This window comes from Pyxicephalus adspersus, chromosome 1 (assembly GCF_032062135.1).
Source record: "Pyxicephalus adspersus chromosome 1, UCB_Pads_2.0, whole genome shotgun sequence".
Taxonomy (NCBI): Eukaryota; Metazoa; Chordata; class Amphibia; order Anura; family Pyxicephalidae; genus Pyxicephalus; species Pyxicephalus adspersus.
This window is the reverse complement of record NC_092858.1, coordinates 103,582,000-103,608,832: the sequence shown is the minus strand read 5'-3', so window position 1 is coordinate 103,608,832 and position 26,833 is coordinate 103,582,000. Positions and strand designations below refer to the sequence as shown.

General features: G+C 36.2%; 1 protein-coding gene across 1 annotated transcript in view; it reads right to left on the bottom strand.

Moving 5' to 3' along the window:
- Positions 1-600: 600 nt before the first annotated feature.
- GUCA1C (guanylate cyclase activator 1C) overlaps positions 601-26,833 on the bottom strand; it is a 38,658-nt gene continuing 12,425 nt past the window's right edge. Inside the window, exons 2-4 of the mRNA XM_072422103.1 lie at positions 17,326-17,475; positions 3,097-3,184; positions 601-1,848 (exon numbers count right to left, since the gene is read on the bottom strand). Coding sequence (XP_072278204.1) covers positions 1,715-1,848; positions 3,097-3,184; positions 17,326-17,475 — 372 coding nt within the window. The 3' untranslated portion in view covers positions 601-1,714. The remainder of the gene's footprint in view (positions 1,849-3,096; positions 3,185-17,325; positions 17,476-26,833) is intronic.

Genomic DNA, 26,833 nt, shown 5'->3' with positions numbered 1-26,833 from the left:
GGGAATCCTGTTTGGAGAACTCTCAATGAAGAACTACATTGAGAGTTCTTCTGCAGTTCCACTGCCATCCCCGGGCACTAGAGGTTATTTAACCTCTAGTGCACCAGGATCGCAGTGGATTCTCAGAGCTGCAATGATTTTTGCAACCCTGGGAATTCAGTGCTGCATTCATTGATCAGCGCAGCCCGCAATCTTTTTTTTTTTTTTTTTTTTTTTTTAATTCGAGCTTGATCGGCGAATTTACACTGGCCAGTCTCACTTACAATTTCGGTAAGCGAGAATGGTCAGGTTTTAAAAACTTGCTCGCTCATCCCTACTTGTGATCTCACAGGTAGTTCTTGCCAAAATGTTGTATTTAGCTCTAGGGTATGTAATGGCAAATGTTTCTATTTTTTGATTTAAAGTAAAAAGGGGTTATATACCCTGCCACAACTGGTGTGTTCCCAAGGGAGAGATTCAACCTTCTATTCTTCTTGATGACCACTGTTCTTAAGAGATTAAGTGAGGGGAATCAAAAAAATTTGGAGTTATTACCAAAGCAAAAGGTAAAGGGAAATCATCTACTGGAAAACACATTTTATTTTTTATTTTGACATGATTTTGTCTTTGGAAACTTTATTATACTCATACTGTCATATTATACTGTAAAATAAACATATTAGACATATAAAACTGGACAGAAATATACCACCCAGGAGGTTAAAGAGATTTCCCTCTTTCCATTCTTCAGGACAGAAAGTCAAAAAAAATATGAAACAAAAACAAAATTTGTCTTTACTTAAACCTATTAAATATATATATTACAGAACACAATCATAAAAAATTTTCATTCATCAAACAATTTTTGTATCTTTGTGACACACATGTAATCATTTTAATATAATTCTCAAATTTAATTTCCCCTCCCACTTCTTGTCTATTTTTTGGGTGTCATCTATAACAAGAATCCAGGGGAAATTTGGCAATTTCCATTTTTGTGTTGCCATTTGTCTTAAGACACTTAAGAGGTGTTAGAACAGGAAGTGAATCCCCCAAGAGGGACACAAACAAGCATTTAAAACTTAACAGAGGTTCTAAACTTTCCACAATTTACTCAAAACAAGTAGAAAATAAACATTTCAAACATTACTAATAAGCATCAAGTAAACTTGATGTCTGTGGTGTTCAATTATATTTTATATTGACATTATATATTATTAAAGATTGAAATGTAATAATAAACATATACATAACTGTTTCATTTACTACAACATTTTTTGTCATATTCAACAGTTGTCAGAATGACCATGACCTTTTCAAAAACTTTTGTTTGGGTCTAGAAGATGAACAGAGATGTTTTATTGCTAATTAAAGTAGTGATTAGTTACACTGAAAGGTCAAACAGTCCCTCCTTTATTCTTTACTAATCCAGATGAAAGTCAATCCCTTTTAAATTCATTTAAACTGGATTTAAATCAATTAAAAGCCGAAAGATTACTTTTCCCCGGCTTTTGAAAGTCTGGTACAGTCTTGGTATACATTACATTACATAAGAAATGTCCTATTTCTTCAAGAGATAGTTTTTAAAGATTTGCACCACTTATGTGCTGTGCTGTGCTTATTTTATTCACTGATGAATCAATTATTCCATCCTCATGCAGCATGACATCTTCTCACTGCAGAAAGGCATCTCGTTGAAGTAAGACAGGTAGACAACGTCCTAAATAGGCATTCTTTAAGGAATACTCCTCCGTCTTCCATTTTGTATTGTTTTCAACACATTGGAGAGATCAAAGCTTTTTGATATAAGCTCAAAAAGGGCAGGGTCCTTTTGTATTCCACCAATAAACTCTTCTAATGTCAGTTCCCCTAAAGAAAATTGTAATATGTTTTATATATAGGTTGATTTTCACAAGCAATGGATAACAAGATACATTTGGTTTTCTTATACCAAAGAAAACATAGTGCAATTGTTAGCTAGTTTATCTTTCTGAAAATAACTTATTATTTTAAAAATAACTTCTTAATTTTAGTTGCCAGATTATTTGATTAGCACATCCTACTTTAATAATGGTTGTCAGATTGAGTTGTGCTGGACTTCTACATATACTTTGAATCATACACATTATTGTGAAGGATGGCATGTTGCTATACTAGTCATGGGGTTCTTTAATATTTCTCATAGTTAATCCTAAAGAAAGTAGATGAAGGGTAAACTTCACTTCACTTGTAAAAATACAAAATTAAATTTATAGAAAACAAAAAATGTATTTTGGAAAAACAGGGATTCATCTTCAGTGCTAATTCAAATAGGAAGATTGGATTTTAGATGTTAAAAAGCAAACCTTCTAAATTTGGCTTGATATCAAACAAGTTGTAATCTTAAGTACAGTAGACCAAAAATATGCATAAACTAAACTGTATTAAAAAAAATCACAAAATAAACATTGCTAGTATTAGGATTTATTTACAGAGGAAGTTACTGGTTAGGGGTTCTGTGATAGGCCAGGGGATTCACCCGCTCCCAAGCTGACTCCTGATTGGCTAACTATTTAAACTATGCTAGACCAATTCCCATTGATATTGTTTGTATCTGTAGCTGCTGGGTCCCTTTAAGTTAGTGTTGCCATTGCTGACTGCCTCTTTCTGACCTCTTCTTGACCCTCACCTTGGACTCTCTTAGGCTATGTTCAGACTGACAATGAGGTTGCTCTGCGGTTTTTGCTTTCTCATGTCCGTGAACTGCTTGGAGGAGACGTTACAAGTAGCTTCTACTCACGGGAACTCCATATGGTGGAGGCAGTGAATGGAAGTTTACTATAGGTGAATTATGTGATGGACATTTGGGGATTTTTGTCTGACTTGCACCAGGGCATAACACAGGTGTCTTAGAAATGCTTTAACTTTTTAGCAGCTCAGATTCAAACAAAACTTCATGTATATGGGCCCTTTTGGTAATTGTAGCCCTAGAATTGCATTCTTGTTATGATTCTTATTTTTACTCATTTCCAAAGGTGGTACTGTAACTATCACCAATAAAGACAAACAAAACTACTCTTTCTGTACCTAATACAAACTACAAAATAACAGAAGTCAGACTAAATTTATTTGGTTTACCGTCTCCATTGACATCAATTTTCTGGAACAACAACGCTGTGAATTCTTCAGGGTTCATACCCTGGTGACCATTTATTGATTGAACTGCCTAAAAAAACAAACAGAAAATAATTTATTGTAAGTTAAATAAACTCATTGGTATATTCAAGAAAGCAGTTTAAGAAATTTGAGCTTTGTGTCATGGTACAATATCCTGCTTGAAGTAGACAACAGGTAACACGGCATTCATAAAGGGATAGTCATAGTCAGCAACAATACTATGGTAGGCTTTGACAAAGAATGTTTAACTATACTCAACTAGAGGGCCCAAGATGTGAGATGTGAATAGAATATCCTCCACACCATTATACCACCAACAACACCCTGAACTGTTACAATGCAGGATTGATCCATGCTTTAATGCTGTTGAAACCAGATTCTGACCCTACCATCCATCTGCAAATGTCACAACAGAAATTGAGACTCATTAGACAAAGCAATGTTTTTTCAATCGTCTTGTCTAATTTTGGGGAGTTTGCACAAGTTAGCCTCAAGCCTTTTCCTAGCTTATAGGAGTGACACTCATTGTGTTCTGTTGCTTTTGTAGCCCATACTGGGTATTTTCCTTTTATGACCTTTCTCTATAAACCCTAGACATAGTTGTGTGTGAAAATCATAACATAGCATTCTTCCTCCTTTTGATTCTCAGTTTTCATCAGGTTCTCTTGCCAATGTCTACACAACTAAATGCAGTGTATTACTGCTATGGTATTGGCTAATTAGATATTCGTGTTAACAAGCAGTTGAACAGATGTACATAATAAAATGGTTAAGAAAAGTATAGAGCGATGTTTTCTATCTTGGTACAGATGCTCCTGCAATACTTTACAATTTTAGTTACCGTAGAAAGCACCTATGAGTCACAATGTTTTCAGCATAACTGTTTTTTTTTAATTAATTGTAATTAGCTGCACCTGGTAGCAGCAGTCATTACCTGTAACCATTTGTTTATTTCAGCTTAGCTGTGAATTGTTTTATTGTTATTTTAAGGTGATTGACTTTTTGTTTCCCTAATAAACCTTTTTTCAGAATATGGTCACTTTATTACTTTGTAGTATTGTTCCTACGTTATTTAGGGAAAATGTAACTGTTTTCTTGTATGTGTTAATTTAGAAAAATATTATAATGACACTAAATGGATTTTGTAATTATGTTTAACTCATTGTGATTAGCAGTATAAATAATAGAATGGAGTTGATGTACATATCCACCTAGTATTGATCTCTGGTATGGAAGCTGTAGTCATCAGCCTTAATCACCTCGACAGTATGATTTTGTTCATTCGAAAATAAGACCACATTTTACAAATCCTTTTTTTACTTGGAATTAGAAAAATATGATAGTTTAGCTGTGCACTTAGTGGTCACCATACAATACAGAATATACATTTGACAGTGACAAATGTTTGCCCCTTTAACAGGGAGCTTAGGGAGTGGAGTATTTCTTAAATAAAATACAAAGCATTTAACCAAAATATCATTATATATTTATTATTAATATTATTATTATTATAAATGGATACAATTAGACCATTGCGTTAAAAAAAAAGCAACCAATTGCTCATTCTTTGGAATGCCCTTTATATGCTGGTCAGCCAAAGAACAACAAAACCACTTGTCTGATTTGGTGGTATAAGGGAGCCCACACATTATAAGTTTTAACCCAATAAGGCATGGACTGCATAAGACTTCTAAAGGGATCCAGTGATTACCAGCAGATCCTGCTGCCTCTGCCAGCCTGCTTTATTTTCATAGTACATATTAATATTATCTGTGATACTTCCTTCCCTCATTGCTCCTTGGTCTAGTTTTGATTCTCCTAAGGCTCAGCATAGATACCCATCTGCAGGTATGTAGCAATCTGTGTTGCCCTGTTTGTTCTGACACCTTTTCCTCATGACCAAAAGTATTTCAACAATTGGTGCGACAGTAGTTCCGAGACGGATGGGCTAGCTATGGGTTAATAAGATTGCTTCAGCAGGTTTGTTGGTTGTACAATAAAGTTCATTCAATAACTCCTTCTGTTGGTCGTATAATAGAAATTGGTCTGAAATGCACTAATCATATAAATAAGCTTAATAAAACACAAGCTAAAATACAAATACTGGTATATCAAGGGACAAATGCCCCATAATTCCTGTATATAATATCATGAAAACTACCATTATTATCTCTACCAATTGGAGATCAACGTGTGTCTGGTCCAGCTTCATTTCAAGAGAGTTGCAAGAATTGGTTTAATTAAAGTTTTTGAAAGTTTTTGAATGTCTGTAAATTAGGTTGGTGCTTTAGTTCTGATGCTGAGTTTTTATATAATTTGTTTGACAAGTATATTTGTGAGTGTATTTTAAGTATGCAATCATATATAATATTTTTTTAAGATATCAGGTTGGTTTTACTGTAACTGCTACTTTTCTAGGTTTCAGCTGTTGTATTTTAAAAGTAAAATCTTTGTGGTATTATTTTGAAATCAACAATAATATATTTGCAGTAATTTTGTCACTTTCAGGTATATGTCCTAATTCTGTTCTGAACTTGCTGGAGACCTCCTAACCACAAATTATTAGATTCATGAACTTCTGATACACTTTGGTTCAGTTTTTTCAAGTATTGTTAGGTGGCCCTACCTTCATGGGTATGTACATACTATGCAACTCCAAAGTGATCTGTGTACAAATACATCATTTGTATTTCTCAAATGTATGTCCCTGCCTGAATTTTACTGCTGTAAGCCATTTTAGATGTGGTAGCAGCAGCACTCGAAGACTATAGAAGAGCTGTCACTTAAGTGATACCCTATGGTATCAGAAAAAGAAAAGATGGAAAGAGCTATGCTAAAAAAAAATAAAATAATTCTTTGATAGAAAATATGCATATTTAGAACTATGTGCTCACAGGCAATCTAGAAGAATGCAAAAAAACACTAATACAGAATTGTCAAATTGCCTCAACAGGGGAAAAATGGGGCATTCCCTGTAACAACATTCTCTTGTGTTAATACCAGAGGTTGAAACTTGAGTCACTCGACTTGGACGCGAGTCCGACTTAAGGCACCTAAAGAACAACTTGCAACTCGACTTGGGGGTTTTGCCCAGCGACTTGCGACTTGCTTTCTCTACTGACAGCTGAAGGGGAGGGGGAGGAGGGCAGTAAGGCTTCTGTAATACTGCCTTCCTCCCCCTCCAGCTGTCAGAAGAGAAAACTTAGAATGCAAAAACAGTGGGGAGGAAGGCAGGGAGTCTTCTGTAACACTGCCTTCCTTACCACCTTTCTTGCATTCTAAGTTGATGGCTTTTTCATCTGACAGCTGAAGGGGCCGGGTAGGAAGTTGCTGTTACAGAAGCTTCACTGCCGACATCCCCTCCCCCTTTAGATCAGCTGTCAGCAGAGAAAGACGAACTTGGTAAACTTAGAATGCAAGGAATGTGCACCTTCCTTGCATTCTAAGTCCACGGCTTTGCTTATTTCCTGAAATAAATTTGTTTGACTAGTGTTTTTAGAATCCTTGTTGACTATTACTTATAATATTATTTTTTAGCACACATTCTGCTATGTTGTCCTTGATAAAACTAAATATAGGCATCATCAAAGTGTCTAAAAATTGGAAACAACGTGGTCCAGGTGTTTGAAAATCGCATGTGGTCCAGGTGTTTGAAAATCGCATGTGGTCCAGGTGTTTGAAATCGCCTTTATTTTGTCTCTGTCTCTAAAGTTTAGTAGAAAAAGTCCAAAAAAGGAGAATATCCAGTGAGTGGTGGTTCTTTCATTGAAAATGCCTTGTTGATGCCAGACGTCAGAGGAGAATGGGCAGACATGTTTAATCTAATAGAAAGGCAACTCAAACACATACTACAGAAATGCAGAAGAGTTTTTCTGAACAAACATACCAAACTTTGAAGCAAACAGACATGAAACAAACAGACTACAGCAGCACAAGTTAACTCCCGTCAGTTAAGAACAGGCATCTGAGGCTACAATTTACACAAGGTCACCAAAATTAGACTGGAGAAGATTGGAAAAATGTTGGCTGGTCTGATGAGTCTCAATTTCTGATGGAACATTCAGATGGTAGGGTCAGAATGTTATGTGAACAACATGAAAGCATGGATCCATCTTGCCTTGTGTCATCAATTTATGATGTATTAGTGTAGGGGATATTTTCTTGGCACACTTTAGGTCCCTTAGTACTAAGTGCATATTAAGTTGCCACAGCCTGCCTTAGCAATGTTTTTGGTTATGTCCATACCTTTATGACCACAGTGTACACAGATTCTGATGACTACTTCCAGTAAGGCACCATGTTGCAAAACTCAAACCATCTTTTAGCTGGCTTCTTGAACATAATTTTTTTTTTCATATATAATATTAATAAAAATTCACAGACATCACAGAATAATTGAATGTGAATTTCATCATAATATATAATAGGGCTCAGTAGTGTCTATGAACCCCAAGTGCCTGTAAACACATCCAACAATGTCTGGGCGTGCTTCTGATGACACAGAATATGATGCCCTGGAGGATCTCCTCCTCGACCTGGATCAGGGCATCAGTGAGCTCCAGGACACTTTGTGGCATTACTTAGCAGAATGAGATGAGATCACTATTGGATTCATGCCTGGGGAACATGGAGGCCAGTCAATGGCATCGTCTTAGGGAACTGCCTACACACCTTGGCCACATGCATTGTCCTGCACCTGGAGGATTTCATCTCAGTACCTAGCAGTAGTTATGCCTCCCCGACCATCACTGAACCACTACAAAATCTAATATGCTGGATAACTATGCAGACAGTGTAACATTCACCACAACGTCCCCAGAATCATTCATATCAGTCACATTTTCTCATTGTAAATCTGTCTTATCTGTGAAGACAATGGGACACCAATGGCAAACCTGCCAATTCTGGTGTTCTCTATCAAATTCTAGTCTAGATGCATGGTACCAGGTTGTCAGCACAGTAAATATGCACAGTAGCCAGCTGGAGGTCATCTTGTAGGGCTCTAGTACCGATCCTTCTGTTCCTCCACACACAAAAATGCACATACCATTATTGCTGCTTGGTTGTTGCCCTTCTATGATTGTCCAGCTCTCCTGTGTGTAACAGCCCATCTTCTGGTATTTCCTTGACGATCTTAAGACTGTCCTGAGAATCAAGTGCAAACCGTGATGCAACAACTGTATCAATGTGCCATCCTGGCAGATCTGGACTAGCTGTGAAACCTGAGCAGGTATCGCCTCATGCTACTGTAAAGTAGCAGTAGTGACAAGGGCACAACAAAATGCAAAAATTAAAGAACAGGAAAAATGAGAGGGAAATGATCTGTGGTAAAACCATTTTCTTTTTTGGGGTTGGATTGCTGTTGCTGTTGTCCCATGTGTTAACCAGGTGTGCTTTATTTGCACAAAAGAAGGTGGAACTGATTCAAAATCACACTTCCAAGCTGGACAGATGGATATTCCAGAAGTTCAATTGACTTTGTGTGATACTGTGTTGATTAGGTGTCAATTTTTTTCAGCAGTCCATGTATATATACAGGTTGACAATCAAAAATCTGGCCACCAATCATCCGGATCCTTCAGTTTCCCCGCACGAATTTCGGATCGCATTTACAATACAGGGACTGCAGCATACTGTTTGGCCACTAATGTTTTCATGGCTCTGTTCTGCAGAAACAGCTGTTAGGTCTGCTTGCTAAACTAATACACGTTGAAACGTCCCTGCTGCCTGCCCCTTGGAATTGTGCCAGATGTCCGCAGTGCTGCGAGAGGAAGGCTGGTCTGTGTGTGGCGTTAAGTAGAAAAAAAAAAAAACCTGAAATTTTTAAAAATCTCACACTCCTCAGGTCCTGCGGTTGCCGGATTTTGGATTGTCAACCTGTGTGTGTGTTTGTAATATTATATGTATATATATATATGTATGTATATATATATATATATATATATATATATATATAAATGGGTGAGGTTGTGGGTGATCTTAGGGGGGGTGATCTCCTTCTGCAACTCTTTAATGACCAAGACAAACTCTGCAGTTGTTTCTTTTCTTATATCAAACCACAGCTTTCTCCAGAAGTTAATGAATGTCTAGGTTCCATAAAGATTTTTTTTCTTTGTTTTTTGTTTGTGATTAACGGGCAGTGAGGATTTTATACAGTAACTGACACCATGGTGCCTAATATTATGTTGAGAAAAACATCTGTCCCAATTGCATTTATAATGTAAATAATGTACCTGTTCTGACTTACATCTCAACAAAATCAACTTAAGAACAATCCTACTGTCCCTATCTCTTATGTAACCTGGGAACTACTTGTATACATACATGGAGTTTTGTATATGTTTATAAATATTTACACATTCATGTATGAAATTCATCTGACGGACTTTTAAAACAATGAAATACTACAGTTGCATAATAATTGAAGCTATATTGAAGACCAAAAAACTAATTACATATAAAATAAGTATTTAAAGAAAATGACTTTTTCCAGTTTGTTATATCTGTTACAGTAGTGTTACATTAATTATTTGTTGAAAAATTGAATTTGGTCTTAACCGTACTTCTAAGCATGGAAGTGATTTTATGTTGTGTGAAGTAATATTGTCGAGTTACAACCATCTTGCTAGTAGGTTTCTAATGGTCTTTTTTCCCTAGGTTTTGGATTGCATTAAAAGGACTGGCATTTCTGTTTTTTTGGTCATCACTGTTATTTTTTTTTATAATTTGCATGCACAACTTTGCAATTTTTTATGTGATTTGCAAGTTGGAAAAAAGGGTTTACATTATTAATTATCTAGGATTTTTTTTAGTGAAGCAGCTATAATAAGGGACCTCACAGAGCATAAGTGTGCATAGGGCTACTTTTGGAGATTGAGTAGTAAAAATATAAAATATTTTATAGTTACCTGATTAAAAAAGGAAGAAATATTAATATGAATCCTAATATTATATATTACCCTAATAATAATATATAAAATCCTGTAGAATGTTCTTACAACAAATATTTTTTAATTTTATCAGACCATAGGTCAGTTTTAATATAATTAGACCATAGATTTACAGTTTTAAAATAAAGAGTCTATATGTATATTGATCAAATACATTGTTTAAAAATATCTACATATTTGAATTATTCATCAGGTGTTTTTCACTGTCTGTCTGCGCCATCTGCTAGATGATCTGAATTAGACTGTACAAGAGGAGGTGCATTTATGATAATTAAATCTCATTTTCCATTTTAAACTGACTGCAATATGCACTGTGATGGTTTAGAAAACTTTAGCAAAATAATAAAATGGTATTTAGGTTAGATGGCACAGCCATCTTTTAACAGTTCTGTAGAAGTTTGTTTAAAGTTGAAATACTAGAGTCATAAAGGTCATCTTTTATTTGATGTTTTGTATTTAATATCAAATATAGCATGTTTTACAAATCTCAAATAGAACACACTAACAACCTGGTGAGACAAATACTAAAAGTTTATTTGTACTTCTGACTGCTATTTGGATATTAGACTCTCCTAATAAAAATATTAACCAAAAGAGCTTTTAAACAAGAATTTACGACCCTTTCCCGGTACTTTTAATGTTATAGTTATTCCCATCGTCCCTCATACATCACAGCAAAGACTCTAAGGTCAGTTTCAAGTATCTAACAAACACCTGGTGGTTGTTTACAAAAGAAGAATGATAACCTACCTGGTTGTTAGACCTATGCCTTGCACCATGTGCACCCCTGTATCCCCCCCTCCCCCAGGATAAAAGCTATCATATAGTACTGGCCTGTCAAATTTTGCTACCTGCTCGCCATTCTGAACCAAAAAGCAGAAACTACACAATAACTTGCAATGTGTCCTGCCAGTTATTTACCGGTATTTGAACCACGTTACCTCCCAAATGGCTACTTCCAGAGAAATGCAAATTATGTGGTATATGAAGATATACCAAGATAGCCAAGAGGAACAAATGCCACCCCTCCTTACCATGGTACCCCAGGCCACAGCACGGGTTCGCCTTATGAGAAATCTAGCCCTGAGCACTAAAATTCTTGTCAGCACATGAGCCGATTGGCTCCTTTTTCCTGCTTTTTTCCTCTCCCTTTTCCCCACACATCCGTCCTGCTGTAAGTGGCTGATACTAGGTCATATTTAAAAATTACATTTATTATATATTTATAATTACAGAGCTTTGGCAGGCCCAAATGTTAGCCTTTGCCCTTAATTAAAATATCAAATATTCTCTTTAAATTTAAATAGGGCCCCTCTGTTTGTGAGGAGTATTGTCTGTGTAAACAAAAGCATTATTACACCACTTAAGTTCTGATACTGTATAGGAACAGTAAGAGTCAATCATTAAATAAAATTGCCTTTAAATCATATTCAGCTACAAAAAGCATTTTCAATATAAAACTCCTAAAAAAATGTTAGGTAAAAGATAAAATGTCAAGGTTTATCTTGCATCTGCTATGATTACCAGGACAAATGGAGTAATTATTGGCACTGTCAAAGAGGAAGAATGCAATACTACACTTCTGCATATGAGAAGATATTTGTAAGCTCAAGTACACAAGTGTCATTTTTTGCAAACGCAAACAAAGCAAAATAATATATGAAAAAAGGATTCTTCTTTCCATGCAGATCTCTTTATTAATTACTAGTCCTGGCCTAGTCCTAGTCCTTTCTTTATCAAACTCGAGCTAGGAGAACAAGTACACTATATATAAAGTGACCATGCAAACTGCCCGTGTAGTATTCAATATTTTCAGTATTTTTTTATAAAATAAAAGTATTTCTTCGTCAGCCATGATGGAGCAACATTCTGGCAGTGAAGCAGTTGTCATTCAGGAATACTTGGGAGACCCACTAATGAGATTTTCTATGCTGTGCTGTATGGTGAGTTTGAAGGTAATATATTATTCTTTGTTGTTCATAAAGTGTTTTAATCTATTTGAAGCAAAACTGGAACCTGTGACTATTTTTGTTAATTATTTATTATATATTATTATTTATTATGTGGCCTTTTTGTGCCGGTCTATTAAACATGTCTTAAATATTATCATTTTTTTTCTCTTAGATCTAAACAGAACCTACAAAACCATGAATAAAGCATTTCTGTATACATAGTACCTTCCAAGACCATGTCAAGGGTATTAAAAGTCTTGTACTTATTTGGGCAGTTTATATTAACATATACACACATCAACAAGACAGCAAAGTGGCTAAATTTTTCTCTCTGATCAGGCTTCAATCGCTTTTCTTAAATAAAGTAAATTACATGACACAATGGAGGGGGCATTAAAACATTTTATTGTAAGATCCATGTGTAGACCAGCATAAGGATAACACTGGCCTATAGGCTAAGTAAGCAATGAGTAAGCCACTAGAACTAGTTTTAAATGAGACAGAATTTGCATTATGTTTAACCAGATGAACCTCACATTTTTTTTTCTCATGCCATTTTATTATTTATTATTATTATTATTAAACAGGATTTATATAGCGCCAACATATTACGCAGCGCTGTACATTAAATAGGGATTGCAAATGACAGACTATTTTTTTTTTAATGAAAGTGCAGTTTGTCCTATTGGATAAAAGATCTGCTTATATGTAACACCTAAAAGTAATTCAGATTTAACTTAGTGTTATGCTAAGAACACACAAAAGCATTTTTTTTACAAAGAAAAAACTGATATTTTAATTCATTTAATGACTACAAAGTGATAAATGCAGGGGGTGCTCGTCAGCCGCGATCCAAGATGGCCACTGTGTGATCGAGCTCCGTGACTCCCGAGTGTGTAGCTGTTCCAGCAATCAGCCTCAGCAGGTCTTTTGGCTTTCCCGGACAGGAATCGAGTCCTCTACAATGGCGCCACTGGGATGGGAAAGAAATCAGGCACAGTCCGGTCTCAGATAAGAAAACTCGCGACTACTTGGTCAACGCGGCCGGGATCAAAGATGGCGGACACGCCGGCTGTGGATGACACTATGCCAGCCTCTCCTTCACATCCGGAGGCGGTAGATGAGATTTCCAGCGACCGCTCTAACTTATCTTTCCCCAGTGCACAGCCTAGCTAAGAAGGCAGGGATGCAGGGCTGTTCGAGTGCTTCAAGCAATAATTGCAGCAGGAACTCTCTCAAGCCACAGGCAAGTTATCTCTTACCTTAACTAGAGAGATCAGGGAACTGGGTACTAGAATCCATGCCCTGGAGCAAAGGATGGATGATGCTATTGCAGTTATAAATTCCTATGGACAGGATATCAACATGTTTCAGAAAGATTTGCAAGCTGCAATGGTTAGCATAGAAGATTTGGTAAACCGTCACCACAGGGCTAATCTACGTGTAAGGGGGATCCCAGAGACAATTGTGGACCTACCTATATTTATACTGGCCTTATTTCAGGAATTACTTCCGACTTTCCACCAGAGAGGCTGGAAATGGCACTTGGCCCTAGGAAAACGGAAGGCCCCCCCCAAGAGATAATATCATCAGGCTCACATTCTACAAAACCAAGGAAGCTACCTTAAAAGAAATTATGGAACAAGAGGGATCTCGTTTTTCAATCCTACCCTTACCAAGTCTTTGCAGATTTGGCACCACAAACAATCCAAAAAAGGAAGGCTCTTAAACCTTTTCTTCAGGTACTACGGCGACTGGATATCAGGTACAGGTGGGATTTCTTGTTTAAACTTCAATTCACGTATCGCAACTATTTACATTCCATCTCCACTCCAGAGGAGACCCAAGAATTGTATGCATTATTTAGGTGTTTACACAAAACAAATAGTACTAGCATATCAAACTTCCAAGGCAAAATCCATTTTGTGCCAAACATTTTCTTGCTTTTCCATCCCTTCAGGGTGTTTTTGCAGATTTGAATGGCAGTTTAGATCTTGGCTCACTACATATATTTGACTTACTCACCTCAGCTTGGTAGTGGAATCACATAAAGGTGGATTCCTTCTTTTAACCAGAAGCAATATCCTCCATGAATGTTGCTTGTGGCCAAGCCCATGATATTAGAAATCATAGGAAGAAATAGGCAATCTTTTCAATGTGAAGCAATATGGTACAAAAAGCCCTCTTTGCCTATTTCTTCTTATAATTTCTCTTTTCTATGTATATGTCCACACATCTAAATGCATACATACATGTTTTGCTTTATGTGCACTCATGTCTATACATACATTAGTGCATATGAAGCAAAACAAGCAATATACACAAATAAAATACAAACTTACCTAATGAGGACTGTGCAACAAAAGTGCAGTGCATTTTTCAACTGATAAAACAGTTCAGGCGCACATAGCGGGTCCGCCGTGGTGCACAACTGTGAGCTACACATATCAAACAACTGAGTTTTAACAAGACAATTGTGCTGTTTTTAGCCTTACAAATAATTCAGAGAAAGGAACAGCTTAAAAACAATCACAATTGTCTTTTTAAACTGTGTGTCCTGAGAGATTGGAAAGGAGATCACATAAACTCCCAAAAAACAAACACACACACACACACACATATATATATATCTAAAGAAGCAAACAAGAACGTGTGTGTGCTTGTGACTTTTGTGGGAAAATCTAGTCCAATGGCAAAGCCGAGGTTTCGCCCGCAAAAAGTCGCAAGATTTACCCCCAGGCAGCTCCTCTGAGGTATCATAAGCGTTTAGATAGGCGCCTATGTAGAGGAGTTGAACTCAGTTAAGTCTTGCCCAACAGGAAAGAAATAAGTCATTTTAAAATATGCTTTTTTCTAAGCGCATATAGATGTTTTAAACATTTGAACAGCACAAACATTTTTTTCTAGGGCTAAGGGTAATATGTGTGCCATTAGAAAGAATGCTTTTTTTAGGGGAACAGTGACTTTTAATGCAAGTTCCCCAGTGTAAAACTGCCGGTGATGCGCTGCTCCAGCAGCGAGATCATTTCTGTTACTAACTTCCGTGTGAATACGCCAGCGCCTGAAATTTAGTTGGTCAATTGAGCGAAGGCTTCCGATTTTGGATCGCGAATACGAATGCGTGACCAAGTCTCCGATTTTGCTTAGTGAATCAGGGCCATAAACTTTCTTCCCACATTTTAGCAGCAGCTTGTACTCCAAAAACTTCCATTTGGAAATTGACCTCCTACTACTAACACGTTTGAGATGGTTTTCACGCTACCATATCGCATTATTTGTATAGGATGTTTTTTTTTTCCTCTCCCTCTCCTCTTGATTTTCCTTCTCATTCAGTATGTTTCTTGTTCACTTTCAAATGGTTGAAAATCTATGGATTGTTTTTCTTTTTTTATTACTTTATGCTGCTTTTTTCTTTTCAAACAAAGTCTATAAATGATATTTATTTTTATTTGCCGCCTAATCTTCCTTGTCCCCTTCTTCTATTCGTCCGTCTCCTCTCTTTTGTTTTTTTATTTGTTCCTTCTTATTGGAAATTTAAATATTCATCAATAAAAATACAATATAACAAAAATATTGATTTTGAATTTTTCTGTTCTGTTTGAATTTTTCTGAGTTTATGAAACCTAGGATTACAAGGTATTTACATTTCCAGGTCAAGTACACAAGTATGTGTACCATTTATAGGAAGCAATATTAGTAGGTCAAACCAAGACTGTAGGTATGACTGGATAGTGGCTATCTGCTGATAAGAAACAAAGTTCCTGAAAACTTTCATCTCAGGTACAGTAGCTAGTTAGGCTAAAATTTCAGGGCCTAATATTATTTAGCCATAATTTTTTTACTTTAATTTTTATTTTATGTATTCCTTTTTTTCTTATTTCTATAATTTTTATATGTTATTTAAACAAACAAAAAGCTTTTTTCCCCCAAAGTTTTTCTAATCAAGATTTATAAAGAATTTTTATTTATAAAGCTGTCAATCTGACATTTACTAAAACATTGTCTGGTGGGGAATCTTTCAGGTTCAGGTGTTTCAATGGCAGTAATTGACTCCCCACCAGGGAAGGCTATATTCACTGCTTTATAAATAGACCTCCTAGTGTTACTAATAAATGTATTGAATTTTTTTTCTCATTTCCAGTATTCAGAATAACTTTTCTACAAAATTATTTTTTTATTAATGTAACAAAAATTAACACAAGAAATTAATGAAAATATAAAAATACAATATAGCAAAATATTTTATTATAAGCATTAGGGGGAATAGACAAAAGCTGGATGTAAAACTGAACCCTGGGAAAACACTTATTGCCACAGCCACAGTTATGTTTGCATTGTGATTCATCCACACTGCAAGGTATAAATGCTCCTTTTTGTCTAGGGTACTATCAAGAAGCACTTTGATTTACCTTATTCCTTGACAGCTCCCTTGTCTTTTCTCCGATGCTCTAAATTGTCAATTGGCCCTCGTTGTCTTCACATACAATGCAGTAGGTCCTGCATTGTTCATCATATCATCAAAGTTTTTGGGGGTCCAGTTGCATGAACAAGAGAAAGCCTGCAGGAGTGAGGAATATAGTAATACAGTATATATAGCAAGTACAAATGTTTTTTAATGGTACCCAAGGTAACATTCTTGCAGTGGGGGGAGCTTTACTTTATATTTTCCTTTCAGTTCAGCTTTTATAAAAAGAATAGTAGGGAATTCCATACATTGGTGCTTGGATTACTGTACCCCCAGTATATTTTTGCAATGTATGCTCACTATCCCAAGTTGTGTCTATTTAGAATTATAGATTATGTAAACACCTCAGAAACTTTTCAAAATGAGTAAAAAAATTATCTTAAACAGTTGTCAATATTAAATCCCTTTCTTTGGTTGAGACCTCATGTAAAATATATGTCACATCTGGTAAAGGAATGTAACTAAAATTTTAAAACCAACCAATTACATTTTACTGATGGAGCATAACATAAAGATCATATATAATAATGCCAGACATGGTCAGATTCTCATCAATAATTCACCGAAAACTCTACAAGGCCTGTATTATTTGATATAACATGAACTTTCTTTGGCCTCATTATTCCCATTTGAACACTACAAAATGCTTGAATCATGCCACAAAAATTTATGTGCCATCAGGGTCACATAAACCATTGGGTAGAAACTTTTACAGAAGGAGTAAAGATGAGCAATGACTCAAAAATGATGTATAACCGCTTCAATAAAAAAGTATTCAATCCCCAGAGAGCAAGTTGCTTGTTTTCTGGATTTGTTTCCTTACCGTTAAAATACTTAGCAATTCTTTTCGGTCAATCGATCCATTTCCATCTGCATCATATAGTTTAAAATACCACTTTAATTTCTGATCAATTTTTCCACGTAAAACCAAGTTGATTGCAGCTATAAATTCCAAAAAGTCAATAAATCCATCCTAGGAATGAAGAGGAAAAATAAACAGTAAACAAAAAGTAGTAATGCAATTTTTTCCCCAAAATGTTTGTTACATAGCATGTTGAAGTATAACTATAAAATCCACTGCTTTAATTATACAAAAAACACACAAATTTTGCAATGTAATAACTTTAAAACCACATTTGCTCCACAGAAAGTCAAAGTACACTTATGAAACCTAATTACCTTTCCTCCAATTGAGAACAAACATTATTTAAATTCTAAATTGTTTAGTGCCCTGGATACCGGTGGTCATTTATATAATTGTGCCTTTAGAAACACATCCAGACCGTTTTTGGTTATTTACACCTATAACTATAATACACATTATTACTAATAAACTATATTTATATAGCAATAACTTATTACCAAAGCTGTACATATTATAACTTATAATACATTTTATAGCTCTGTCACTCCTTAACCACTTATACTTTAAACAGTAGGGGATGTGACATTCAGCAGTTGTTTGTAGAAATAAAACTTAAGTAAATGGTAGTAAAAGATAACCATGAAATATTGTATATTTATGTAATGAGCGTGCCGTGCCCTCACTTTTTTGTGAATGAGGCGTTTACTTAACAATAATGCGCATGTGCCCTCGCCATGGATAGTATAGTGCCCGCTCCTTTTTTTTTCCTGACCACACCTGTTTTTACCTAAGTTTGTTTATTGATCTATAATGCAGAGTGCTTTGCCATCTGAAAAGATGGCTGCTGTGCACTTAGATGAGGTCATTTAGAGGTGTGATGCGGATGGGGCAAGGTTTGCTGGGTAGTCCTGGATGAGGAGGGAGGAAAAAGATATGGATACATGAGGTCTATGTAAAGAAAAGGAACTGAGACTAAGTTAATTCAGCATTCCCTCACTAATTAAAAAAAAAGTCTCCAAGGCTGGAGAGAATACACTTTCATCTGTCAAGCTGGGTGATCCAGCAAACCTGGAATGGATCTGATCCAGGATTCCAAACGTTTGCTGGCAAATAGCAAATGTTTAATAAAAATCCATTCCATGTTTTCTGAATCACCCAGCTTCCCTTCTGAATGTGTATTCTCTCCAGCCTTGGAGAGCTTTCATAAATCAGGCCCACATACTAAGTGGTTGTTTATAGCACAACACATTTCCCATTTGGGGACTACCCTTGTTTTCCCACAAGAGTAATGTGTGTGTGTGTGTGTGTGTGTGTGTGTGTGTTATACCACCCTTGTGGGATCACCTTTTCTGGGGTAAAAGGTACTTTTAGATTGCAGGAGAGATGTATAAAGCACACTGGAGACAGTAGTTAAGGTTGAAACCGATCCACAGTTAGTTTTATTAAAAAGGTTGCATAAGACAAAACAAAAATAAATCCTAGCCTGTCAGGCACTAACTAAACAGCAGGCAGATTTATCCCTACCAGTTGGTGGCTAACCCAGCCAACTCAACACAAACGTTTTAGCAACCTTTACTCACATGTAGTACAACAATGGCTCTCACAGGCAGCTTCCTTGTGTCCCAGGTCAGAGAGCTTCCTTCCTCTCCGTCCCTTTTTACCTTCTGCTCACAGCTATTCAGTAATTGATGGCCAGACAAAACCAAACTCTGGCCTGGATCACTTCTGAGTGATTTGGAAAACCCAGATCTGAAATCCCAGCAGACCTGTTGCTGGTTAATCTCTCCCAACAAGGAGAAATATATCTTCCCTCCAAGATGACTCCTTTTGCCATGTCACAATATATATATAGGAAAAAGATGATGTGGGATATACTGTTCCAATGGCCTTTTTTTAATGTACCAGCATAATGATCAGTCATACGAGGGCAAAAAATATCTCTGTTCAGGCACAAGAAACAACTAGAAACAGTACATGCACAAACACCCAGTTTACTACTAAGGTATAAGCTTGTGAGAGTTCCACACTTATAAGGTTTTGCTTTTTAGCAAATTAAAATGCTATTTTTTAATTTCTCCAGCAGTTAAAAGTATAGGTAATTCTATTTTTCACCTGTACTATTGTGTTAATTTTCTTTTTGTATGTACTTAATCGCCTCTGAACGAAATAAATAAATAATAAAAAAAGTATAGCTAAACTTTCCCCTAAACAGATGTGCTTCTTTGCAATAGAAAAACACCCTATTAAGTTGATGTGTAGGCAAGTAAAAATCATTATAAAGGACATTCAAGCAAAACATTTATTTGAAAAAAAGGTATAAAAAAGGGAAAAGTTGCCAAAATATTTCTTATGCTCCAGAATAGCCGTTTTCAACTTCAAAGGCCCAATGGCATGTTTACATCCACGAGTCAAATTAAGTGGGGAGTCACAGTTTAGCCTGGGTGGAAGGGATATGCTGTTACTAAATAGCAAGGTGGTTGGAAGGTATGAGATGTTATGTTGATGGCATGGAGGTTGGGTGAAATGTGTTTTGACCTGGGTGGTGATTTAGGTGGGAGAGATGAACTGTGATCAGAAGTACAAGATAGGTGGGGGTGTGTGCTGTACTCCCTAGCCCCTCTGTAGAATTCTCTCTTGGTTTCCTGGTATTCTTGCAATCTTTCTTTCATAGCTCTTTTGTATTCTTGCAGCACTCACTCAGACATATGTTCCCTTCCCTCCTTCATTTTTTCCTTTTCTTTCTCTTCAGCACCAACCATGTACTGACCCCGGCTTGTTTTCTGTTGACTCTTGATTGCTGTCTTCCCTGACTTTTGGCTTGTTCGACTATTCTTTGGATTTTGCTCTGGCACTACGTTTCTGTTCCTGCTAATCAGCAGTTGGTGACACAGAGGGTCCACCACTTTGCCCTCCGAAGCCGTGATGCCTTACCTGAGGAGGAAACCTCGACCTGCCTCAGTATGGAGACAGGCAGCAGGCCAATGCAATCAGGGTGCAAAAAAAAAGGTCAGGGCAGGTGGCAGAAAAGTTTGGTCAGGATTCAGGCAGAGGTCAGGACAGGAGGCAGTCAAGCGTAGTCAGGATTCAGGCACAGGTCAGGACAGGTGGCAGACATGCGTCAGGGTCCAGGAACAGGTCGGATCAGAAAAAGCGATGGAGCACAAGCAGAGTACCAAGGTAGCTGGTGCAAAGTCACAGCACCAGCCACCATTACTACTGAGGAGCTCCTTCTCCCTGGGATGTTTTAGTGTGAGCAAGACTGCCCACAGACATGCAAGACCTGGAAGTGCTGCATGCCAACTCAGCCAGAGACGGACAATGAGTGCTGCACTTGGCAGCTTGACGAGGCATATAGGGGTGGGGCAGCACATGATGGTTCAGCTAGGAGCACTGCGGGAACCAACAGGTATTGTGACACTCTGGGTGTAGTCCACCCATTTCATCACTACTGCTGGTCCACAATTAATTTTCCTCTGAGTGATTTTAGAGGATTCAGATATGTCAGCCAATGCAGTGGCATCTTTAATAAACATTCTTGTGTTGTTTTTTTTTTTTAATACAAATTTGAATTTTCATTCATGTAATCCTTTACCCGTATTTATAAATTTTTTTCACTCCCTTAATTTCTGGTTTCTGAATGACAAATTGGCTTTCAGCTTCTTTCAGCAATATGTTATTGATTAAATATTGAAGACTTTTACCTGTTTATCCAAGCGTTTAACTCTTTTGATGTGTCATGACAAATGCTAATTACCCAATATCAGAATGGAAAATTAGAGGGGTGATTTTACATATCTGGTAATCTCAACTTTCTCATCTAAACAAATGAAAGGTTTATAATCTAGTACTGAAGTGGTATGTGTCCCATGTGTTTTGTACTGGTGGAATACAAAAAATGTTTAACATATTCCTGGCGAAGACCACAACCTTCCTTTTAATGTCCCACAGTAAATGCGCAGTGCACTCCTCATGTCTTTGGCAGTTCACTATTTCAACAGTATGATCCTAGTAAAATTCTCCATATATGTGGAAAATTCCCTCTTTGATCTTACTTTGGGCTGGGACACACCAGTCTGGAAGGGCAGAATCTTGTAAATGTGGGTGCAGTGGTTTGGGACTTTTTATCAATTATATACCAGAATATTGAGTGCAAAATTGACTGCGGATCTGCTAACGTACATTACAGTTTACATCATCCATATATGAATTGTATGGCCGAAATACACAAATTTAGTCTCCGACCAGAAAATATTATTGTTATCTTTCAAGATTTCAAGTCAATTTAAAATATGTAAAAGGCTAAACTGTCAAATCTAAAATGCACCTACTATGTAACTCTGTAACTATGTAAGAACATTAATATCTAATAAGGGGAATGAGTAGAGGGATTGAAATCTTATCAATCTGTTGGTTTTTCTTTTACTGTCCAGTTACAGGGTGGGGAGAAAACTTATAAATCATAACTGTAGCATAAAAATCAGGTTCCCTTACTTGTAAAATAGAACTATGCAGTGTGGCAGATTTGCGTAAATCTTGGACCTGGATAGAAAGCAATACTAATCCTAGTAGGTCAAATGGCTCTCACTAATTTTTTTATATTTTTAGGTGGTGTAAGTAAAGGTTTACTTTTGTTTGGTTTAAAATAAATATGTTTGTTTTAAGTTTAAGAAAGAAAATAGAAAAATAAATTTTCAAAAATGTTATGTCCAAATAAATGTCCAAAATGTTATGCCCAAGCTTGATTTTTTTTTACCTTCCATAGTTGTTGGGCTTTCTCACTTTTCTGGCCATCCTAAAACTACAATATGTACCTTCAGGATGGCTGGTGGTGACCATGATCTTTCCTTTATGCTTCAAGCACTTCAAATTTAATTTCTGTTTAAATATAATAAAGTGAAATACATGTAGTCTCTCACCTCACTCACTGGAGTAAAAGAAATAACTGAAGACTAATATTTATAGTAACTATTGAGCTAATGAGCTGTAAAGATTTAAAAGCATTGCATTGGACAATATTGGGTTTTATATTTTCTTGCCTTTCTTCACAGGTATTCTGTTTTTAGACATGACATGCTATTTTTTATTATATCCAATTTATTATATCTATTATATATTATATCTATTTTATCGCAGCTAAATGCCATCTTTTACATTTTATCCCAAAAATGGATATATGTTTGTTTGCACTAAAAATACATTTTTTAAATTTTTTTACTGAAACTTAAGGTTTGATGGGCAGTTGTGCAAATTATAAGCAATATAATAATTTGTAACTACCACATTTTCAGTCAGGTTTGGCAGAACTGTTTAACCTTTTTCAAATTGCAGAAAGTAATTGTTCTTTTTGCTGTGTAAAACATTTTTATAGAAAAGTCTGACCCCTGCCATCAAGAGGGGGTGCATTGGAGTTCTGCAAACAAAATTCCACTTTTACAAATTTTCATTCAGGCAGGTAATTTTTGCAGAACGGAACAGGCAATATCCCTTTGGCAACAGTCTTACCTAACTGATTGTGATAGGATATTGTTAAAAAAGCTGAGCTGTGCATGCACAATACCCAGCAATCCCAGCTTCCCCTGTGTGTGCAATGCAACTTTCACATGCCTGCTCAGGAGGTACATCATTCTGGCCCAATCAATTAGGATTTCTTAAAATCCGAATATGGAAGAAAAAAAGTGAGAAGATGACAGCATCCTTCAAAGGAATGGGGATAGGTAAGTACAATCGGTTTAGCTCCATTTTAAAGAACAAAGTACAAGGGTCCCTCTCTGCATCTTGCTGTCAGGGCACAGGCTTTTTCACTGTGGACTATTTTTAGGTGAAACAAACTGTAAGACATTACACACTTTTTGATATGATTCACCTGGAATGTTTTTGGCTAATACCAATAAATAGTTTAATCCAGAATATTCAATGTATTTTTTTTTACTGCCTGAAGGGTAATAGATTTAAGTTTTTTCACTGACACATTTATTTGGTTGTAGCACCTTGTGGGGGTGGTTAGATGTAAATTATATGTAACTGATATCAATCAAATAAATGTAGATACTGGTGCAGTTTCTGTCTGTAATCCCTCAGCTAAGAATATACAACCAAAGTACAGTTTTTCTCCTAAAACCATGCTGGATCTTCCTATTTCAATTAATATGTAGGCTAATGTCTGACTAAAAAAATGTAACCATAGTTTAGGTCTGCTACTGAACTTTTTCTTTTTTAACAGTTCATTACATATGGCCAAAGATTTTTTTTTATTCAGTAATTCAGTATTGAAAATATATACTCATACCTAGGTTAGTATATGGTAAAGACAAACATCCTCACTATATGTGTATTATGCCCCTTGCATTTTTGAAACTTGGCCCCTACATTTGTAATACACCTCTACCTCTCTCAAGTGAAACCATTGTTTTTAGGTGATTAAATATTTATTTGATAATTTCACGTATGAAATGACTTTCTATAGTTTTTGAAGAATTATTTTACTATACTAAAACTGGGTTGTTTTAGTTGTTCTTGTTGTTTTATTGTCCATGGCAAAAAATATAATGCCTGGATCTATATTAGAAGTGTCTAGATTGTGCATCTTTTATACAATCATTGCATTTAATAAATCTGTATCAGAAATAGGTTTCAGTGTGTCATATTTGACTGGGGATTTTCCTATTAGTGTCTGAAAATGATGCCAGTGGTTATGAAAGTACAATCAAGCTGTTTTTTGTTAATATAGACAGTCGTGTGTGCGTGACTTCTGAGTGTCTCATGATGATCACATTATCGCTGGTTCCATTTGTTGCTTATTATCTGTGGCAAACAGCATTTCCAGGTGGCATTTGGACATACTGTGTCACTTTCAACAGGCTTATATTTGTCAAAGAAATATACCATCCCATGGAAAAGGAGATTATATGATTTCCGTTAACTTGTATAATGCCCTCCTTTCATCTCCCAAAAAGCACAGAAAAGTAATGAATATGCTTATAATTTCCATAATGTTTGATTTTAAAAGAGCATTAGTTAGAACCAAGATAGTCTAAAAAATAAAACAAACTTTTTCCCAGCCAGAGACAGGCATTTTATGTTACCAGCAAGAGGAATGAGTCCTAAAGAAAGGAAACTAAGGAGCATCTTGTATTTATCATGAACCTTTATAGTGAGGTATGAGTTTTTCTGTGTGAGGCTCTCACGTTGAGGCCTTCAAATTGGGCCCACTGAAAACACATGAACTTCAGAATTGTGACGAAGTGTAGCATTAGACTGAAAAACAGGTCGGGTGGATGGAGGTTATGGAGAAAACAGAGCATGGTCATAACTAACATAAAGCACAGAGGAAATGTCAGAGCACTTAAAATATAGAGAGGAATCCTTTTTCATTATTAATTAGCATTATTGTCACAGATAACTCTGAATGATGCCTTTGCAGAGTATTGCTAAATTCAAGCAGATGGCAGGAGCAGATACTAGTTCCATAATTAAAGCTTATAATCAGTATAGAGAAATTTCTACCTCTTTCATTTCCTACTTTTTTTTTTTTTTTTAGAAAAAGAGTCCTTATTTTATCTCCCCATACCCCCAGTCAAAAAAGTCTGCTGTGATGCCGTGCTGCTGCACCCTTAAAAAAAGAAAACTATAAAATAACACAATAATAAAATAATACAAATTCTAGTTTTTAGGTTGAATTAGCGACACTAACATCAAGTCATTTTTGTACTTCATGATGCTCATTTTTGAAGTGGAACTCTGGGCACAATAAACTGACCATATTTAAAGCAGTAACACATTTTTTCCTTACTATAGTGAAGCTATCATTCTGGACATCAAAAATCTTGGCTCTTTAAAATTCACCAATCAAAATGTTTATTTTTCCTCAAATGATAATTTATTCCAGGCTCCTTTCTATCACAGTGGCTAAATATACCCATACAGTGTTTCATTTTGCTATACTTGCATTTATTAGGATAAAAAATCCCAAACAAATCAATACAAATGAGTTGCTCCAATCGAAATTATTTTTTTTTTCTGAATTTGGGATATTTAAATGTATATATAGTCACTTATATAAATATTTAAATATAAATATGTAGGCAGCGCAGAGGTTGGGAGGTTAGCACTTTGGCCATTGAAGTGCTAGGTTCCAAGTTCAAATCTCGCCCAGAACACTATCTGCATGGAGTTTGCAGGTTCTCCACATGTTTGCATGGGTTTCTTCCAGGTACTCTGTTTTCCTCCCACATCCCAAAAACATGCAGTTAGGTTAATTGGCCTTAGACTGTGTTCATGGCATATGACTATGGTAGGAACAATATATTGTGAGCCCCTTAGAGGGACTGCTAGTAACATAACTATAGACTTTGTAAAGTGCTGCGTAAAATGTCTGTGCTATATCAAAAGAATGTAATAATATTAATGTACTGAAAACCTGTGATGTCATCAGACTGGCCAGAAAACCTCTAAAAAAAAGGAATTTATGCATGTGTACATAAGGGACCTATTGGTCAGGTCGGGCACAGAAGATTTTATTTTAAGCATATATTATGAGGGGATGCTGAAAAGTTCCTGGCTTTGCCTCCTTCCAGATGAAATGGAAAAATGAGTGTGGGGGCATATGACAGCCTATTATCCAGGGAAAGGAAGGACACTTCTCCTCCAGGGTTTGTGACATCTCAGTGTGAATGTCCTTTACTGACTTTCCCTGGAGAAACAAAAACTTCATGACGGCCCGTAACTCCAACGACGTGAAACTTGCTTGTGCCTCTGCCATCACAGCTTCTCAACCAAAAGAAAAAACAGTTTTAAGAATCATAAAGACCTGATATTTGCACAGTTACATACTAATATATTAGGCTGCCATATGCCCCACACTCATTTTTCTATTTCATCTGGAAGAGGGCAAGGCCAGAAACTTCCCAACACCCTTCTCATAAATCTTTCCTCATGTAAATTCATGGGAACAAACAAAATTAAGAGTGTTGATGCTGCATATGTATATTAAAAAAAACAATCCTACAGGTAATCCTTGGGTTATGATGCAGATGCTTTACGACGACCCCATTGTAACTTGAAAATATTGTAAGTCGAGTATATGTATGAAGTATGTGTACTCACCAACCTTCTGTCAGATGTTAGCATACTTGAACAATGTTACATGGTACAGTGGATGACTACACTTAAATTTTGGATTATGAAGATGGTTATAATATGACAAGTGATTTCACAGCGGAAGGATCATCAATGAGCTCCTCTTAAGCTGTAGAGGCTGATTCGAGAGAAAGTCTCCAATGTGCTGGAAGGCTGTGGCGATGCAGTTTATTTCTTAAGGAACATGTCCATTGTGTATTGCACAGTGCCTTTTTTCTATTACTGGTAGATGAGCCTGTAGCATACAAGGGCATCCTGGACCTGTCTCTTAACTTTTGCAAACCATCTTGCATCCATTGTTCCCAATGTATCGTGCTGCACATTTGCCTTC